The sequence below is a fragment of the Cyprinodon variegatus genome, unplaced genomic scaffold (assembly GCF_000732505.1).
Source record: "Cyprinodon variegatus isolate N-32 unplaced genomic scaffold, C_variegatus-1.0 Scaffold864, whole genome shotgun sequence".
NCBI classification, from domain to species: domain Eukaryota; kingdom Metazoa; phylum Chordata; class Actinopteri; order Cyprinodontiformes; family Cyprinodontidae; genus Cyprinodon; species Cyprinodon variegatus.
In genome coordinates, this window is record NW_015151317.1 from 228,852 (window position 1) to 247,435 (window position 18,584).

The 18,584-nt window shown below is 37.2% G+C and overlaps 1 protein-coding gene across 7 annotated transcripts in view; it reads right to left on the bottom strand.

Annotated features, from left to right (window-relative positions):
* celf5 (CUGBP, Elav-like family member 5) overlaps positions 1–7,217 on the bottom strand; it is a 55,949-nt gene extending 48,732 nt beyond the window's left edge. For all 7 annotated transcript variants that reach the window (XM_015397468.1, XM_015397470.1, XM_015397469.1 and 4 more), the window contains exons 1-2: positions 7,090–7,217; positions 925–1,004 (exon numbers count right to left, since the gene is read on the bottom strand). In XM_015397468.1, the coding sequence (XP_015252954.1) occupies positions 925–1,004; positions 7,090–7,195 (186 nt within the window). In that variant the 5' untranslated portion in view covers positions 7,196–7,217. The remainder of the gene's footprint in view (positions 1–924; positions 1,005–7,089) is intronic.
* Positions 7,218–18,584: the final 11,367 nt, after the last annotated feature.

The window sequence follows — 18,584 nt, forward strand, 5'->3', positions numbered from 1 at the left end:
ACATAACCCAGCGCACACAGGTTAAATGCTACTTTAGTACTGTCAGAAGGACGACAGGCCACACTTTGGGTTTTAAAACCTATTTCTTATTCTTTTCTATATTTTAGGTTATATATTTCTAATTGTGTTATAAAGGTGGATGTACTGTATTTTTTCTTCCACTATATGGTATCTGGCCTATATGAGGCAAAATTGATACTGTATTTGTATCAATATTAGGTAAATATTATCTTGTGTTATGCTTTCTGTGAAACTGCAGTCTTTTAGGTGACTGTTATTCCAGTTCATACTAATTATCTTTTTTATATTTTAAATCTTATTTTTTGTAAAGGAAGGTTTCTTTGACTAGAGTATTTTAAATTTCCCCTGCAGTTTCTTTCCTTTTGATATTTCAAACAGATCCAGTGTGTTTTCCTTCATGCACCACATTGATAGAAAACAATGCCATCAGTATTTGATGGTACATTGAAGAAGTACTACCTTTACATTTCTCAAATTTCATGTCAGCATAAACATCTTGACCTTCAACATACTGAACATTGGAGGAGTGAGGAAAAATATATAAATAAGGTTAATCAAACCGGATATACAGAGTTGTGAAATATTTGTGCAGCATTATGCAGAAGCTTATACAGCCCCAAAAACGTTTGGTTTTCTCCAGCTTGCAAAGAGAGACTGAGGCTGTAAATATATGTTTGTGTCTTGTTTAAGTTTGTGCAGATCAGAGGAAACACACAATAAGTTTCAATTTGTGCATCATTTTCATGTTTTCAATATTATTTGCTGGTATATGTTGCATCACTAGTCCAGTTAAAATAGACCACCAAAAAGCTTAAAGCACGTAAGCTTCTTAGCCACACTATAACTGTAAAAAGCAATTTTGCGTGTGCATGTGTGCTGCATGTCTGTGAGACCTTTACTCACTGGCATGGTCTGGCTGCCATGCAGGGCCCCAATTGCAGACTGAGCCTCAGTGTGTGTAGAGAACTTGACGAAGGCGCAACCTGGAAGAAAGAGCAGATATGTGTCACGGACACATACAGTATGTGCACATGTTGATAGTTAGGAAAAAAAAAAAAAAGATGTAGAATTGTATCTCTATCTGACACTAAAGTAATCATTGAGAAACAACAGGCTCTCATTGCACAGCAAGAGTCCCTACTCTGGGCATTAGGCAGGCAGACAAGCAAGCAGAAACTGCAGGCCAAAGATTGGACTGATGAAGCAAAAAAGCTTGCTATTTAGCCTCACATGGGTACTTCATATTAATTCATGGCTTAAAGACTGAATCAGACAAGAAAACCATTAGAAAACATGTTCTGATAAATATTCAGAATGTTCTAAATGTTCTAAAACAGACCGAAAAAGTTCTGACATCACAGAAATATCATTCTTTTCTATAATATCTCTAAGGTCAGTTTTGTGTTTCAAAAGAAACTCCACAGGTTTGATTCCATGACTAAAAGCACTCTAAATGGCTCTCACCTTCGAGTCCTGATGGAATTAATTCTGGATGAATTATCATGCACAATCCTAGCTTTTATTGTACTCTTGTAAAAATGTTAGATGATTAACATTTGTAAGCCTTATCTGAATTTGAACTGGAATGTGCATAAAAACAGAACATGACCAAAGCAGCAAAGCAGAATCAGCTGCTGACCACTGGGTTGTTTCACCTAATTTTAACACATGAAGAATCTATTGTTTTTTTTTTTACTATTTGATATCTTGTGCTTTATTCTTCATGTCATCTGACCCTGTATTGCAACTCTTACTTCTATGGAAGACGGTCAGAGATGAGGACTAAGAACGGCCTAATGATGGGGTTACACAAATAAACTGGTGTTAAAAGCCAGACAGATTTCCTATAAGCGTTTTCTTGTGCCTGTGAAAATATACAAAAATATTCAACAACAACAACAAAAAAAATTCAGTTTATTTTTTTAAGTTACTGCAATTCTGCAAATTTAGCTATTCATAAAAAGCTGCTCTCAAAGGTGCCCAGTTTGGACATAAAATATTTTTGCCTTTAGTACTTATTCTAGCTCTAATAGAGTAATCATAAAACAATAATAGTAAATTATTCAACAAAGGCAAATACAGCTGTGATATCTTAAATATTACAAAACAACCTTCCTTGGCTTCTCCTTTCACCACATTAGAGGCATTTGAAGTTTTTTTTACATTAGTGTTTCCCTTTAATGCTAAGTCTCTACGGAGTCTAACTGCTTTGACTTCAAATCCAAAAAAATTATTTCTCTGCAAAATCCATTTTACCTTTCCCAAGGAGAGCCCATCACTTTGCATTGAATAAGAGCAATTTCTAAATACCTAAATTCTACTGTATGTGGGGCTAGTGTGTAGTTTTCTGGGAGATTTTTATGATTAAGAAAGGCCTGCATACTCTTTATGATAAGTTAAGGCTGTAATCTGGATGTTTGAATGTATCATCTGAAAAAACTAAATAAATAAACTGAGCCAAGGCAGCTGTTACAATTAGGAGAAACAAAATCTGTTATAAGCAACAATGATCTGAAGATAAAAAAGGCAAAGAGGAAATGTCAACACATATCTGATGTATTTTGGAACAATAGATAATTCACTATCTATTTAAACTGTTAATACATGTTTTCATTCTATTATTGCATGCTATTCATTAAAAAAATGTCATTTTACATTTATCAACATAAGTGCATCAGTCTGTCATGTAAATGTGCCAGATTTAGTCATAAAAGCTCATTTTCATCTCTATTGCCTGGGAAGTTGATGGAATAGAACAAGATGAGGACATTAAATCAAATGATTTTCAAAATAAAAAAACATAATTATGAATTTTATTATACATAGTCATATTTAACAAATTGGAGTTCTGATGAGGAATGTTTGTCATATCAGAGTATCTTTTAAAAATAATCTTTCACAAGGTTTTACACAGACATTTCAATAACCACACATTTCTGTATAAAATATTGTTCTTTTTATATCTCTGATATCACATTCTAATCTAAGAGATCCAGTTTTCAAAGTCATGCAAAGATCGTTTTGATTCAATAGATTAAGGTTTTTAAGAAAATAGCAAACTATCAGTTCATTTTTTTGTGTAAAATCCAATGTTTTGGTAGACATGGAAATGTAATTATAGTATAGCTTAAATAAAAGATCAAAAGAGAGAAGGTATAATTAATACAGTTTGAAAACTTTTGCAAAAAAATATTCTGGATTTTTTTTTATAGAAGATGAAAGAGAAGAGGAAAGGTATTAAGCAGCCTCTCCTTAAAACAAATCAGTGTGAGTTAGATGTAGTTAAGGTATGTTATTTATTGGAGAGTCTGTAGTAAGTGTGAAAACTTTTGCAGTACTTCATTTTTGAGCTGATTTGTTTCAGCAAAGTTTGAGGGAGTTTGTTCCTCCTCAGTTTTTTCAAGAAGAATATATGCTACTGGGCTTTGTTAATAATGTGGGTGGTGTTCACAGTCTAGCCTGGTTCCACTGAGAGGTGCAGTATGAGAAACTTGAAGCTTGTGACCTGCTACACCTCTTCCTCATTGATGCTCAAGCCCCAGTGCAGTGTGGTACTTGACTTCTGGAAGTCAATGCTGGTGTATTCTGTCTTCTTGCTGTTGAGCTGGAGATGGCTGTCACTATGCCTGGACTTCATCTCTCTAAAGTACCTCATATTCAATGCTGATCAGGTCTAAACATGACTGTATCATATGTAGTTTTAATGAAGGTGTTGGAGGAATGTTGTATGATGCTAAGTATTAAAATTGGCAAGACGACATGCTGAAACACAATGAATATGATTTTAAAAAGTTAATACCGAAAAATGTATTTATAAATATGTTACCACCAAAACTAAAAATATGGATTTTGCTATATTATCAAATTTAATCAAAAAATTGTAGAAGCACCAACACTGAATGAGGTAAATAAAATTACCAAGGCTGTGTGATAATCATCAGAGGTTTACCCAGACAATATTTCTTGAGGAGGGTCATTTGGTATATCAATATAAGTAAGAAACTAATCTATTGGGGGAGCCATACAATTATTTAGCTATTTCCGTGTTTATATCTCAAAGGTAACCTGTGCATGTTCTTAAACAGTGGCAGAGCCAGACAACTTCCATAGAGGTGGACAGGTAGGGACTAACGTGTACTGAGGGGTGGCTGAAAGCTAAACTGTACCAACAAGAAATTGAGCAGGGCCAAAATTGGTATTTTCCAAATAAATCACTGAAGAAAGACAAGATTTTACTAAAGCTGTTGCTAATAAATATCCACACATATTTACATATCCGCGCTGTTTATATTAAAGGCACAGGTGTCAACTGGTTCAAGAAAGCACCCCAGACTCCATTGATCTCATCAATGGAGTCTGGACTGCTATTGCTTGGTTAGAAAGAAAACCTGCAGCCACACGGCCCTTTCTGGAACCACTTTGACACCCCTGACTAAAGGTATAGTGAATCATATACATTAACAGTTCCTTTTGACTTAAATTATCAGGAGGATCACCTTATTTATTATTTGTACCACAGCAGACAGCTAAAAGATAAGATGCTGGAAGACCATTTAGGATGGTTTTGCACATCCAGTTATTCTAAAAGTAAGTAGAAACAGGTCAAACATATTTTACATGTTTTACCCCAAAAGGGTTATTAGAGCAACATTTGAATCGGAGCAAAATGGGGAGAGCTATGACTACCATATTACCTGCTAAGCTGTTTGCTATTAACTAGTATAACATTTTAAGGTGTGACTTAATGTAAATGAACCTCAAATGTCAGAGGTTTAACTTCAAAGGACAGTGCCACTATGCTTGTTGGAGAACCTGCTTCAAACTGCACCTTTAACTACTTGGATATTTGAGCTCTTCAAGTATAAACCTAATGTTACGAAAAGTAAGAAATAAATCTGCTCCCCTTATAGATGTTCAATTATTCATTTTTAAACAGCTTAGCTCTTTCATTAGGTCCTCTAGGTGCTGGAGCACTCAGTAAATCTGGTCAGGTCACCAGTTTATCGTACTTTGAGACAATTGGAACCAACTGATTCACTGTTACTGATTTAAATAGAGTACATGGTTACTGAAGCTAAAGTAATTTTTAAAGTGCACTGCATTGTCAGCAACTAAACTGAGTTTTTAGTCAAGCTTTCAGAAACAGGCAACAGGAGTTGTCTTCACCACTTCTTACCAGGTTAAAGTTTTTTATCTTTCTGTTGCTCTCCTCATTCTGGCCTGTGTGTTTCTCTGTGCTGACAGTTTTTTTTTTTTTTTTTCAAACACTGATACATACAAATAGAAAAGTAATGAAACAGCCTGCATCCATATTTTGGAAAAGTAACTGAGAGATGCCCTGCAATAGACCGGCGACCTGTCCAGGGTGTATCCCGCCTGTCTAGGCACCAGAGCCCCTCGCGACCTGCTTTGGATAAAGCCTGACAGAAAATAGATGGATGGATGAACTGCGAGAAACAAAGATTTTAGTTGAACAGAGATGTGAACAGTTAAAAATTTGAATATGAAATTCCTTTTTAAAGGACTTTAGCCTTAGCCTATGGTCCTTTCCATTGCCCAATCCATTGCTAATCTTGTCAACTAATGAAACTATTGCTTTTTACAATACCATATTATCACATTCTATCACAAAACGTGCTAATTCATGATGTTAAAACAAACATCTGTGCTCCCTTTGTAACAACATAACATAATATCTGGATGATACCGGGGACCAGAGAGCGTGAGAATAACAGAAAAAGTCAATAAATGACGGATACAAGCACTGGAGTTCTTTATGAAGGGTTTGTTGACATGTAGCATGTGATCACTGCCTGCCAGATAAACCTTAGCTTGTTTGACAGTCCAATCTTTTAGCACTTCTCTGCTCTGCCTTCCACAGTGAATGAATGTATATGAATGAGCCAGTGGGGGATGCTCTGGGTCAGCCCGAATATGGAGCAGAGGCAGCACAGACTAGACCCCTACACACTAATGTGTCCATGCAGGGCAACCACACCGAGAGCGGTTTGGAGAGGACCAAGTTTAAATGGTAGTTACTAAGTCCAAGTACACCTTTTTGGTATGGTTTGCAACTATGGTAGTAAATAGGAGTGCTTTTAAAAAAATTGAATCATAATAAGACAAAAAAGACTCGGGGTCTTTTTCCAAGCCAATTTCCAAAATTTAATTAGAGATATAGCTGCACTTGTATTGCAGTATGGCACAGTCTCTAAATGTCTATCGTGTTTTAGGAATAGAAGACATTTTCATTATAAAGCTGTGTTCGTATTTAGGATGAGCAAAGGAGTCTCACAAAGCTGCACGTTGGACACCTCGATTCAGGATTCCTTTATAGCTTCTATAATAATAATGGTCACCCTTCTAAATGAATTAGCGATATAGTTGTATTGAGAACAGACTTCAAGCAGGCCCGTCTTTGAGGGCTTCTTGAAATTCTTTTTATTTATGTAGGTGATGTGCTGAATTGTTGAAAGTATTATAGTACTTTTCACCTTTGTGTTTTGACAGTTGTCCTTATAAAAACATCGAGGCCATATCCATGCCCTAAAGATCTTTTTTACACATTATAATGATCAGCAGAGAGCAATAATTCAGCCTAATGAAACCGCTGTACTTTTGGACTCCATATACATTGTAAACCAAAGCCAGTTATGTTATGTTAATTCGGTAAGTTGTTGTTCGGCTGTAATAAATCTTCCTGAAGTGTGTACACAATTCCCACAGTAAAACATGGTAGTGGCAGCATCATCCTGTGGGATGTTTGTGGGATTATGCTTATGAGTAGCTGTTCTATGATTTTTTTAACATTTAAAGTCAAGCAGGAGTCTCTTCTTTGCTCACAGCTCATGACTTTCTCACACATCACAAAGCATACCAATCAAAATGCCAAATTAGGCGAACAGGCTGCTTGACCTATATTTGAACTGCATGCCATCTGTAATTTGCATGATCTCAAGACACAGACACCCTGGCTCACACACAGACTCACACAAGAAATAAAAATGCACACAGTTGATTCTCTATCATTGACCTAAATACAGTTGACAGTCGCATCCTGGCACCTACCTTTGCTGTTTCCGTCAGGACCTCTTAGGACTGTGCACTCTTCGATGACTCCGTAGGGCTCAAAGAGACGATAGACATCCTCCTCGGTCTGCTGTTTATTCAGCATCCCAACAAACAACTTCCTGTCTTCTGAAACAAAGGAAGAGACAAAAGGTTACATTCTATCTAACCTCAATTATGAAACCAATTACAGAGCCTGCTGATAATGGAAAACACTGTCATTACACTAAAACAAATTTAGCACAAGAACAAACAAATATATTTAATACTTTCACACGTACAGCAGCAAAGCCATTTTATTCATTTAGACAAAGTCGGCTTTAAGTCATACTGTTATTTATTTTCCAACACTGATCAATATCTAATATAAGTGGATCTGGTCCTATAAGGAGACATGAGCTGGTAAGAGGGTAAGGTAATAAGTTGAAAGAATGAAAAAATAAATAATAGTAATGAAGACTTTTCTGATGCACATGTACATGAGAGTCAGACCCAAGACAATGATAGAGTCTTTGGTCATGTAAAAAGCAAAGGGGGCTTCAGGCTGCTCTATCTTCCTACACACTTATCTATACTGACTGGAAACTACAACTCCTCTCCTTCTTCTACTTTTCCTATTCAGCCATCTCTTCCCTTGCTTTCTTTCCATGATTTCCCTTTTTCCTCTCGCTGATTCCACATTTTTGCCTCTCATTTCTTTTTCCTCTCTTCCTCCCTTTATCTCTGTCTTACCCTACTAATTGCTGCTGATCCAGAGTTTTTTTGTGTAGCCAGAGAAATATTTCAACGCGCTCTTCAGTGAACAATAGTGCGTCTCTTCAGGGAGTGTAGAAGTCTGGGAGACAAGCCATGAATAACGCTGACTGTTCAATAGATTGCCTTTATGCTATTGAGTCCTGTTAAATGCTGTGGGATCTGATCTTTACCTTGACTTGACACCCGTGTTTACTGATGTGCTCTGGCACTGTATGATTAATGCTCTGGCATTGTGTTTCTGCCAGAAGCAGGAAGTACTAAAGTCATTTTCTTTATACAGACTGTTTCTCCAACTCTGACCCGTGAAGTCACAGTGGAGAGACTGAGTGAGGGACTGAACCAACAACCTCTGCTGTGAAGAGGAGGCGAGCGGAATAAATCGCAACTAGTGGTATTGACCATGTCCATCTATAATTACTACACACTGTGCAGGGCTGTAGCAATCTCTTGACTCAACCCACAAACCTCGCAGTAAGGCATTGCGTCCAGCAGGGTTGTTTTTTTTTTTTTTTTTGTCTCAGCACCAACAGTGATGCACCTTTAAAATAATCACACATGTCAGAGCCCTTGTCCAAGGAGGGACGTCCCTGGCACTAGCTCCTTATTGCAAGTGGCAGGATCAAAGGCTATGTATAAAAAATGGAAGTGATGTAATGTGACATCTGTCAGGGTGGATTGGAAAGCATTTATCTGCAAAAAAAAAAAAAAAAAGGAAACGCCCTGAACTGGAAAATGAAAGGCCAAGATGGTCCTTCCTTATGCTGGAGGGAGAATATAAATTCTCTGGTTGGATCAGGAAGATGAGTCAAGGATGTTTGCATGTGTGTCGGTGTGTGTTTGTGTGTGTTGGATTGTGTCTGTGTGTGGGCGGCTGAGGTGGGGGTGGGGAGGGTCAAAATTGCAAAGACTGTTCCTAAAATAAAACCAGACTTCATCTTAAATGCAGTTCTGGTTCAAATTAGACAGAGTAATCTATGTAAACACTATTAAAATGGAATACAAAAGAAATCATTTTACCCTCACTGAACCTTATAACAGCATAGAGTGAGCTGATCCTTGCTGAAATCAAGGTTTGGTTATACGTTACTAGTGTTGTCAATGCTCGATGTGCTGAGGTAAAAAAAAAAAAAAAGAGTGTATTTTGTTTTTATTAAAGGTAAAAGAAAAAAACTTGAATTAAAAAAACAGAATAGTATAAGTCAACACTAGACAGGGAGGTATAACTGAGGGTGAGGTATGTTAACAGGGTAAATAAAAACAAAACAAAACAAAACAACCTGTTGTAAAGTGCTGCCTATAGTGTCAGTTAGGATTCACCAAAGGTTATGTTTTTGTGAAGTGATTGGTGACCTTCTTTTTTTTTTTTTTGCATGTTTTCAGGGTTCTGTGTGTTTCACTTCTTGAATATTTTATAATTAAACACAAAAAAAACTAAATATAGGAGGCGAAGACAAAAAAAAAAAACCCTAAACAAATAGAGGCAAGTAGCCATGGGCTGAGGAATATTAGGAGGGAGAGATAATGACCTGGTTAAACGTGTATTTCATCTGTTGAGTTTGCACAATAGTTCCCAGAAAAAGCCGTTGCTGTTTTTTTGTTTTTTTTTCAATGAAAGGTAGATCTACAATTCTTCAACTTAGAGAAACTAAATACAAATGCTCCTAGGACCTCTTAGGGAAAAAAATCTCATCAAACCACAAAAAGTTCCTTCCACTTTCTTATTGTCCTTATGTAATTATTTCATTGTATTCATTCCCAATCAAATCGTGAACAATTGCTGGTTACGTGTGAAAAAACTGACAAAGGTGAAGATAGTATAAGTATACGTTTGCAAGGCGTGTTTGAACTTTGACTGTAATATTCTTTTTCATGTGAGTATGAGAAGTTATGAGGTAATGCATGACCTTTACCAGTTTTATAGGAGGTTCACTCTTAGGATCATATTGTTAACAGCCTCTATGTGGCATGTTTTAAAATACGATGCTGCCTCCTTCCTGCAGCTTCAGGATGGCTAACTGGAACGTCATCTCTAGTTAAATGGAATAATATTTATAGGACTCGCAGTATAAAAGGGCCAGTGGCCGCTATATATGACACTGTTGTGTCATATGGCTTCACTCAATGATTTAGACACTAAAATTAGGTCAACCCACTATCCCTATGTTTTATGTCTGCAAAAGATACTATTATGAAATAAATTCAAGAGACAACTGTAGCGTAAAAAAATGATATTATACAGTTTCTTAGCCTTTATCATTTAACAGAAGATATGCAACTGAGGACATATTGGCAAGCATGTTCTGGCACATAGTACTGGCATTGAAAACAGGTGAAACATACTTGACACCAGATAAGCTTGGATACCTGCTCAAGTCTAGGATATTCTTATATTGTTAGGATGCTGCTTTGCAGTAAAATGCTTGATTGGGAGTTTATTTTTTTTGTTTAGCGCCAAGAGCAATATTTCAGTTATCTAAAACGCAACAGGGGGCAAAATGACTAAAGTCCACGCACATAACAAAAGAAGCAGTTAAAGAGCAAAATAAGTGAATAAGGACTTGAAATTCTTGATACAAAGGATTAGGTTAGCAGTTTTTACTACTGTACCGTGACGGTAGATATGATTTCATGCAGTTTTGTTGTCTTCCTTGTCATTTAAAGTATTAACTTTTTCAAAATATTTTTTTCAAAACCCTCAAAAGTAATGATGAAGAATACTGGTTACAGATTTCCTTAAATATTGCATGCAACAATCTGCTCATTAAGTAAGTTCTCTAATTCCAGTCTTGCTTTACTACTGTATACAATGAACACTATTAAAGATAAGAGTCTTGTGATTGGTGTATTTGTGTGCTTCCTTGCATGCATATGTGCACACACACAATATCTGCAAGATCAAATACTGATAATATACATGTCTTTCACTTAGTGTAGGGTAATTTTTATGTTATTATCATTCAGCAAAATCAGTTTAATATCCATCTTTATATGGTTTTTATCAGTCTTAATTGTATTATTGGCAGCCAACTTGTTTTTGTCTTTGTAATGTTGTCACTACATGGTACCAGATTAAGCTGTAAATTTGTTATGCAGTTAATTTCTTCATTGATTTCTTAAACAACCTAGAAACAACATAATGGAAAATGCTACCAAACCATATAATCAATATGCTGATTTACTGGTAAGTATCTATTTTATTGTTTTATTTTCCCTCTTTTTTAATAACATATTTAAGATAAACCATAATTCCTTCATGGGTTTGTTTTAGTGTTTATTTCACAATTCCTTTATCTGGTTGCATCTTCAAAAAATGTATACATCTATAAGTATATGCACATTTATGGTCCTACAGGAGTTTAGATAGCAAACTACAGTAAGAACAATAATCCTTTCAGTTCAAAAACACACAGATTTAACGAAGAATTGATTCTTGGTGAAATTACACAAACCTGGATGTGATTAAAGCATTTATTAAACTTTCAATCACAATATGGCTTCACAGTTTCAGCATGTAAAAACAAAGGTGAACGACTGGAAATTATACACTCCCAATTTTTTTGTTACAGTTCATTGTCAGCAAGGTTGCTTGAACCTTTTTGCAAATAATAAAAACAAGGCTTTAGAATATTTAAAACAAATTATGATCACTTAACAATTCAGGGGTCCAATAAACACCTGCGCATTCACTGTGAAAACTCTATAACACGCTGACATTATAGGATGTCTTTACAGCTAATGGTGGCAGAATATATTCACACTTTAATTGCGATATAACTGCGTCATCCCAATAATTTAATGTCCCCATTATGTTTATTCACAGAAAAAAAGCTTTTTAGAGATAAATCCAGCTTCAAATACTATATATAGGACAAATATCAGTGCTGCATTAATGTTTGTCCTAAAAAAAAATGTGCTTAAATTGCTCTGAAACATAAGACGTTATGACTCAATAGCTGAATAGATAAAGGAGAAATAAAAACAGTTAAAATAAAATAAATGAAGTTCGTTCACTAATATAACAATGGTGTTGGTCTGGAAACTGGGGCAAATTATTCAACATTTCAAAACACTCTTCTTGGTACTGTGATATGACAACACATTAGAGTTACATAACCACTAAGAACTCAGTGGGGGACAGGAAGTGGGTGATTTTTAGGCTGCAATTGTGTAATTTTTTTTTTACCTTAACCTACTTTAGTTATATTAACCAGACAACCAAGCAATTCATAGTAAATAGTAATAGCAGACTATCAACTTAGACAGTTCAAAAAGGTAATCGATCTTACTTTGTTTTAAACCATTAGTAACAAAATGTCATTCATAGCAGGGAGGCAGGAAACATGTTTTAATTGGTCTCCTTACATCATCTAATGTTAAAGTAGAAAATGGAAAAATAAAACAGAAATCTAAACACGGCCAGCAAAAACGTTAGCAGGTTAATCTCTAATTATAGCAAATTTATGACAGCTTTTAACATTTTTTGCAATAGAGATATAAAATGGAATCCTAAAGGTTCTCCATGTTATGGGAGTGTCCATTCAAGTGCTGCCCCAGAGCTGAACAATTTCAAAAATGCAATTTTTTCCATTTATTTTTTACATTCTACTTTATTTTGTTTGCACACACCACAGGCATGCCTCCAGGGTTTCATATTTTCCCTGACCTTAAAAGCCTGCTTTTCTAGACTTTCTAGACACTTCTTACTCAGTGTTTTCTGATGATGCAAGAAACCAGTGAAAATTTTGACAGTCGGCCGACACTTTCAAAGTAACAATGAGGCAAAGTTGTAGACTACTAGAAGAGAATGAGTAAGAAAGGGGGGTTAGAGATAGGGCAGAGTAAATGTACAGTAAGGGAGAGTCAGAGCAATGAGCCCAAAGTGTAAGTTACCAGGCGTATGGTCCTGCAGTCTACGATAAGCCAGGATGAATAAAAGAGGCATGCCACCAGAGCTGGTGTATCACTACCAGCGGTGGGTAGAATGAGGAAACGGCAGAGCACTGAAAATGAGAAGCATGGGAGGGGGCTGGTGGAGGGGGATGAAGAAGAGTGTATCAACTACTTTCGGCGCTCACTGGTTTTCAAATTTCTCTGCACTGTCTGTCTTTTTCCTCAATCGTCGCAACAGTAAGAGAGCGAGAAAGGAGTGGGAAAGAGAGGGATATGGTGACAGCAAGGGGAGAGCCTGTGCTATGGAGAAACGTACTTGTCAGAAGGATGGGGAGGTTGCTATGACAACTACTTATACAGCGTGCCGTCAGTCATGTTTCATTGGAGTTTGGAGCAGTGGAGGTGTATCAAGGAAGGTAGAGCAGCATGGGAAAGGGGTCATTTATCCGTCTGTCTGCTGAGGTGGAGAGCAAATTTGACTGTCAGGCTCTTAGATAAGGACAAATTATGAACAATATTAGCTGGCTAATAAAAGGGAACAATAATGAATAGATAAATATATTAAAACCAAATGAGATAGCATCCAGGCAGAAACAAGGGGCCCTGAGAAGCCATTCAGGTTTTTGTCATTTCAGGGGAGAAATGATAAGAGCTGGAAAGAGGCTGCGGGAGGGGGAGGCATCCATATTAAACCTGACTAGTGTAGCGTACTTCCTTGAATCAAGACGGAAAGAATCCAAATCAGTTCATAGTGGGAAACGTTACAGCTTCCTCTCCCTCCTTCCTAAGCCTATTATACTTCTTCAATGAGCAGGACGCCACACAATAACAGTGTCAGCATGTGTTCAAGCAGAAAAAACATGGACAGAATGGACTGAAATTAATTAACCCTACGAGATCACACTGCTTAGCCAGTGGAATTTAATCCAATTTATTACATATAGTGATCTAACTAGGGTTGTGTTTGCATTAATGAGACGGTGTGTTAAATGTGTGCGTGCATGAGTGGCTAAAAGGAGTACATGCATCCACTCAGGATGTTCTTTCTTTCAGTGACAGGAGTATCAGGGACCAACAATGGAGGGACTCTGAGGTTTGGCATAGCCTTAGGGTGAAAAAACAACCCCAGTCAAATTAACTCCTGAATGATGAGGTCCTTTCTATGAGCGGCATTTGCCGAAGAGGGAAGATGGCCGTGCTTTTGTTGTCCCTACGCTGTCAGGAATTACTCAGATTTAAGGTTCCATTGACGTACATTTGAGGGAAAAAAAACACGGGTGGATAGTTTGTTTACCAATTTCTAAACCAAATTAGCACTCCTGTGTGGGTGCATTGTACACTCAGCTGTCTTTTGATGTTTGCATCCTAGCCCAGTGAGTTGACAGCACAAACCGTAAGGCCTACCATGCACCCGCCTTAATGAGGTAGCTTATTAGTGCTGTTTCCTTTGCAGCCTCTGAGATGTTGCTTAGATACAGCCATGCAGAAAGAAGAAAAGAAAACAATACCAAAGTTCTTTAAAAGATATCCACCACACAAAACGCTCCTTAATGTGAAACATCCTTATTTAGGTTAAATATATATATATGAATTAATTCAGTACAAAAAAAAAAAGTAAATATTACAAATTTGCTTAAAAAAGGTTACATCTCTACATAGACACTTATTTGTATACACCCCAGGTCTATATTTCAATTTTGACAGATGCTCTTGAAGTTCTGACTTGCTTCTCCATCTCGCACTGGAGTCACTTACACTGGCACTGGCCTATTTCATGCCACAGTTTCATCATTGCAGTGTCAAGGCTGCCCCTTGCTAGCTCAGCTGTAACCCCTCACAAGTCTCCAGCAAAAATTCCGTGCAGCAGCAGATGTGCAGCCTTGATAGCAATGCCGCAGACGTTACAAAGCACTGCAAAAGCATCCACATCCCTTAAATTTTTGATCACCACAATTTCTCATATAAAAACTCCAAGCTGAAGTGTGTTTTTACTGATGGACAAACAAAGAATAAGGTAAAAACTTTAAAGGGAACTTAAGACAGTTTTTTGCTGTATTTTTTACAAAACAAAATCTAATGAAATGTGACCTATTTTTGTATAATATTCCAAATCTATACTATCTACACATCTACTTAAAAACATTTTTACCATTTTCTGCAGAACAGCTTATTTATATTGTATTGTAAGAGTCTGTGGATCACAGTTTTCCAATCTTAATTAGGTCCTCTAAATACTTGAATATACCTGGTAGTTTTTGCTTATTGTGGAAGGTCAACATCTGCTGAAGTCTCAGGTCTGGCGGGTTTTCTTTAAAATGTTCCATGCATTTAGCTCTACTTACCCTTGATTTATGATTTTGGTAAACTTAAAAGAACTTATGCCTTTTAAATAAATATATATTCATTTATGAATAATATCTTTTTTTGCCAGCTGTCCCTAATTAACAGATTTATGGAGAGCAGAACGAAAAGTCATTCTGTTAAAAAATATCTCAACTATAATGTGTAATGTTCTGTAAACAGCCATGCCATGGTAATTTCTGCTTTATACTTACTTGTCTTTATGGATAATGATGGTAACAGTACACTGTCAATTTTCCAATTAGCTGCTATCATCAGTTAGGCTATCACATTAAATTGAAATAAAATATGCATAAGTTTGTGGCTGTAAGATAAAAAAATCTGATAGTTTTGATGGGGTGTGATAACTTTTGACCAAATCTGTCCAGTGTCTTCCTCATAACGTTATCCTCTGGTCCGTTTGTGCCTCGCTGAATTTGCAAACATATTCAGGCACTTTGTGATTATATATTAATGCATCGTGCAAACATGTTGCATAAGATATAATGTATTGGGAACATTAAATAACCCATGATTATATATTTAAACTTGAGAAGACACGGGGAACAGGGCCACATATGGAGGCGAATGGCTGTTGGTGTAAAGTAAAATAGAAACATATCCTGAAGACAAACATCACAGGAAAGCAAAAGCGGTTCTGGTTGATTCCATTTGCATCACAAGCCCTATGGCGTGTTAACTGGGCCAAAGAGCTTACAATCAAGCTCTGAGGTTGTGATGAACAGCAGCCTGAAATGAGAAGCGAGCTTCTGAACTGCAGCCATACATATGTCCTTGGTGTATATGAACTAACCTGATACCATCTCAGAAAGCAAGAATCCCCTCTGTGCCTCCCTCAGATGCATTGATGGATATTACAAATGACAACTAAAAGACTTAAACTGAAGTATCTGTGCACTTGCACATATTTGTACATGAGTATAAACAAAAAACAAGAGATTCACATAAGGCACAAACATGACCTCCGGTCTGTGTCACTCAGCCCATCTCCAGAGAAGGCCAACGATTTTATGCAGCGGCGCAATCTAATGGCTTCTCCATTCTCTGCTGCTGGACTGCAGAGATTTCAGCTCCACGCTGGCCGCCGCTGGAAGCCTTGAACATACAATTACAGCCCTGTGACGTGGCCCTGCTTTCTATTAGCTGTAAAACCTCTGAGGTGTGTAAAAGTGAAGGTGTTGCTGTGCACGCTCTTGGTTTCTCTTGAAGTCGACCTGGCATCCATGCTGACAGCTCACACACCCCCGCCTCAGAGGGGTGCAGCCGAAATGAGCAAAACCAAAGGAAAAATTGTCTGAAATATTTTATCCGCACCATAATACGGCTCAGCAAATTTACTCCTGATATGATAACAAATGTGAAATATTACTCGGGGCTTTGTGTCGACTTCTGTGCATTACGGCTGTGGCCATAAATCCTCCAGCTGCTGCACAACATGCATGCGTAGCTACTGTACATAAACATTTACAGTATGACAGTGCTATTTATATTGTCTCCCTTCATAATTCCACGTGAGGGGCAGTTTGGCTTCCATTATGTGATGGATTTTTTCCCCCCTTTTTATTTTCCTTTTCCCTATTTCTTTCAGTTTTTGTTTTCCTTCCAGACTATGTTTGCGTACAGTAGAGCAGACTCTTTACCTTTGGCAGAATTTAACAAAGCACTTGCCTGTTTCTTAATTATTTTCTTCTCACTCCATTGACACTGATTCATGAGGGTAACATTAGACACACCCCCTTGGCCAGCCCCTGCAACCAACCTCAACCTCCCATCTTCTCCACAGTTTTTTCTTGCCTTGAGTAGAATTGCCTTCAGCTTTCAGCATCTTTCTCAGTTACTCAACATTTTTACTTACACTGTATCAGTATCTCCATCTATCTTTGTTCTCCCTCTGAATATGCTTTTGGCTAATAGCTTACCGTCATGGTAATTCATTGGCCTTTACGATCATTCTCAGGTAATTAAGTTTCTTTTCATAGAGTGTCTAACAAAAGTATTTATATACTTCAGCTTTTTCAGGGATTTTCAGGTAATGAGAAAAAAAGACAATGTCTTTTATGTGACAAACATACTATAGATCTGTTGATAACACAGCTATTAGCCATATCATTTGCAAGTTTGGCTTTTATGGGTTGTACAAGAGGGAAATGTTTGAAAGAAACTTTTATATCTTTGGATTGTAGTTTGCACTTAGGTTACAAAACAAATGTGAATAGCTGAAAAACTAACATTGCTTGGTTACAAAAAGACACAAGTCTGGGATGGGGTTTCAACTTCCTGTTACACTCTTACTTCATATTACATATTCCTCAGTTAGAAGTCAAGTTTTAAAAATTAGAAAACTAATATTGACAGACACTTTCCATCCAGGCTGACTAAGCTTGAGCTTGATTTTTTTTTAAAGACATAAACTATACTGCCAAAAGCATACGCTCTGCTTCCATGATTTACATATGAGCTTAAGTGACATCCTATTTGTAATCCATAGATGTTCAATTTAATATTGGTTACATTTTGCTGCTAGAACAGCTTTAACTCTTGTGGAAAGGCTGTCCACAAGGTTAAGGAGTACCTTTATGGGAATTTTTAACCATTCTTCCAGAGGCACATTTATCAGGTAACATGCTGATGTTGGACAAGAAGCCCTGATTCTGAGTCTCCACTCTAATTCATTCCAATGTTTTCTACAGGTTAAGGTCAGGACACTTTGCAGGCCAGTCAAGTTCATCCACACCAGACTCTGACATTTATTTCTTTACGGACCTTGCTTTGTGCACAGGTGCACAGTCATGCCGGAAGAGGAAAGGGCCAGCTTCAAACTTTTCCTAGAAAAGTTTCGAGTATGGGATTGTCCAAATGTCTTGGGTTGCTGAAGCACTGAGTTCCTTTTACTGGAACTAAAGGGCAAGCCTAACACCTGATAAGCAACCCCACACAATAATCCCCCCTTTACCAATCTTTACACATGACAAAATGCAGTCAGATAAGTACAATTCTAACTGGCAACCACCAAACCCAAACACACCCATCAGATTTCCAGATTGACACATCACTGCCTGTGATGCTTTGTATTGCACTTGGTGATGTTTGGCCTGAATGCTGCTGCTAGGCCATAAAAATCCATTCCACAAAGCTCTCTGCTAACATGTCTAGAGCTAATCTGAAGGCCACATGAAGTTTGGTAGTTTAAAGAGATTGACTCAGCAGAAAGTCTTAGCACTATGTACTTCAACATCTACCGACCCCTCCCCATCAGTCTTCATGGCTTTCATCCATTTTCTTATTACAGTTGACAGTTGACTGGGGAATTTTTAGGAGGGGATTTGTTGCATAGGTGGCATCCTTTCACAGGTCCCTGCTGAAATTCCCTGAGCTCATGAAAGCGACCCATTGTTTCACAGGTGTTTGTAAAAACAGCCTGCTTGTCTTTATGTACTTGATTTTATAGACTTGTGGCCATGGAAGTGATTGGAACACCTGATTCCAAT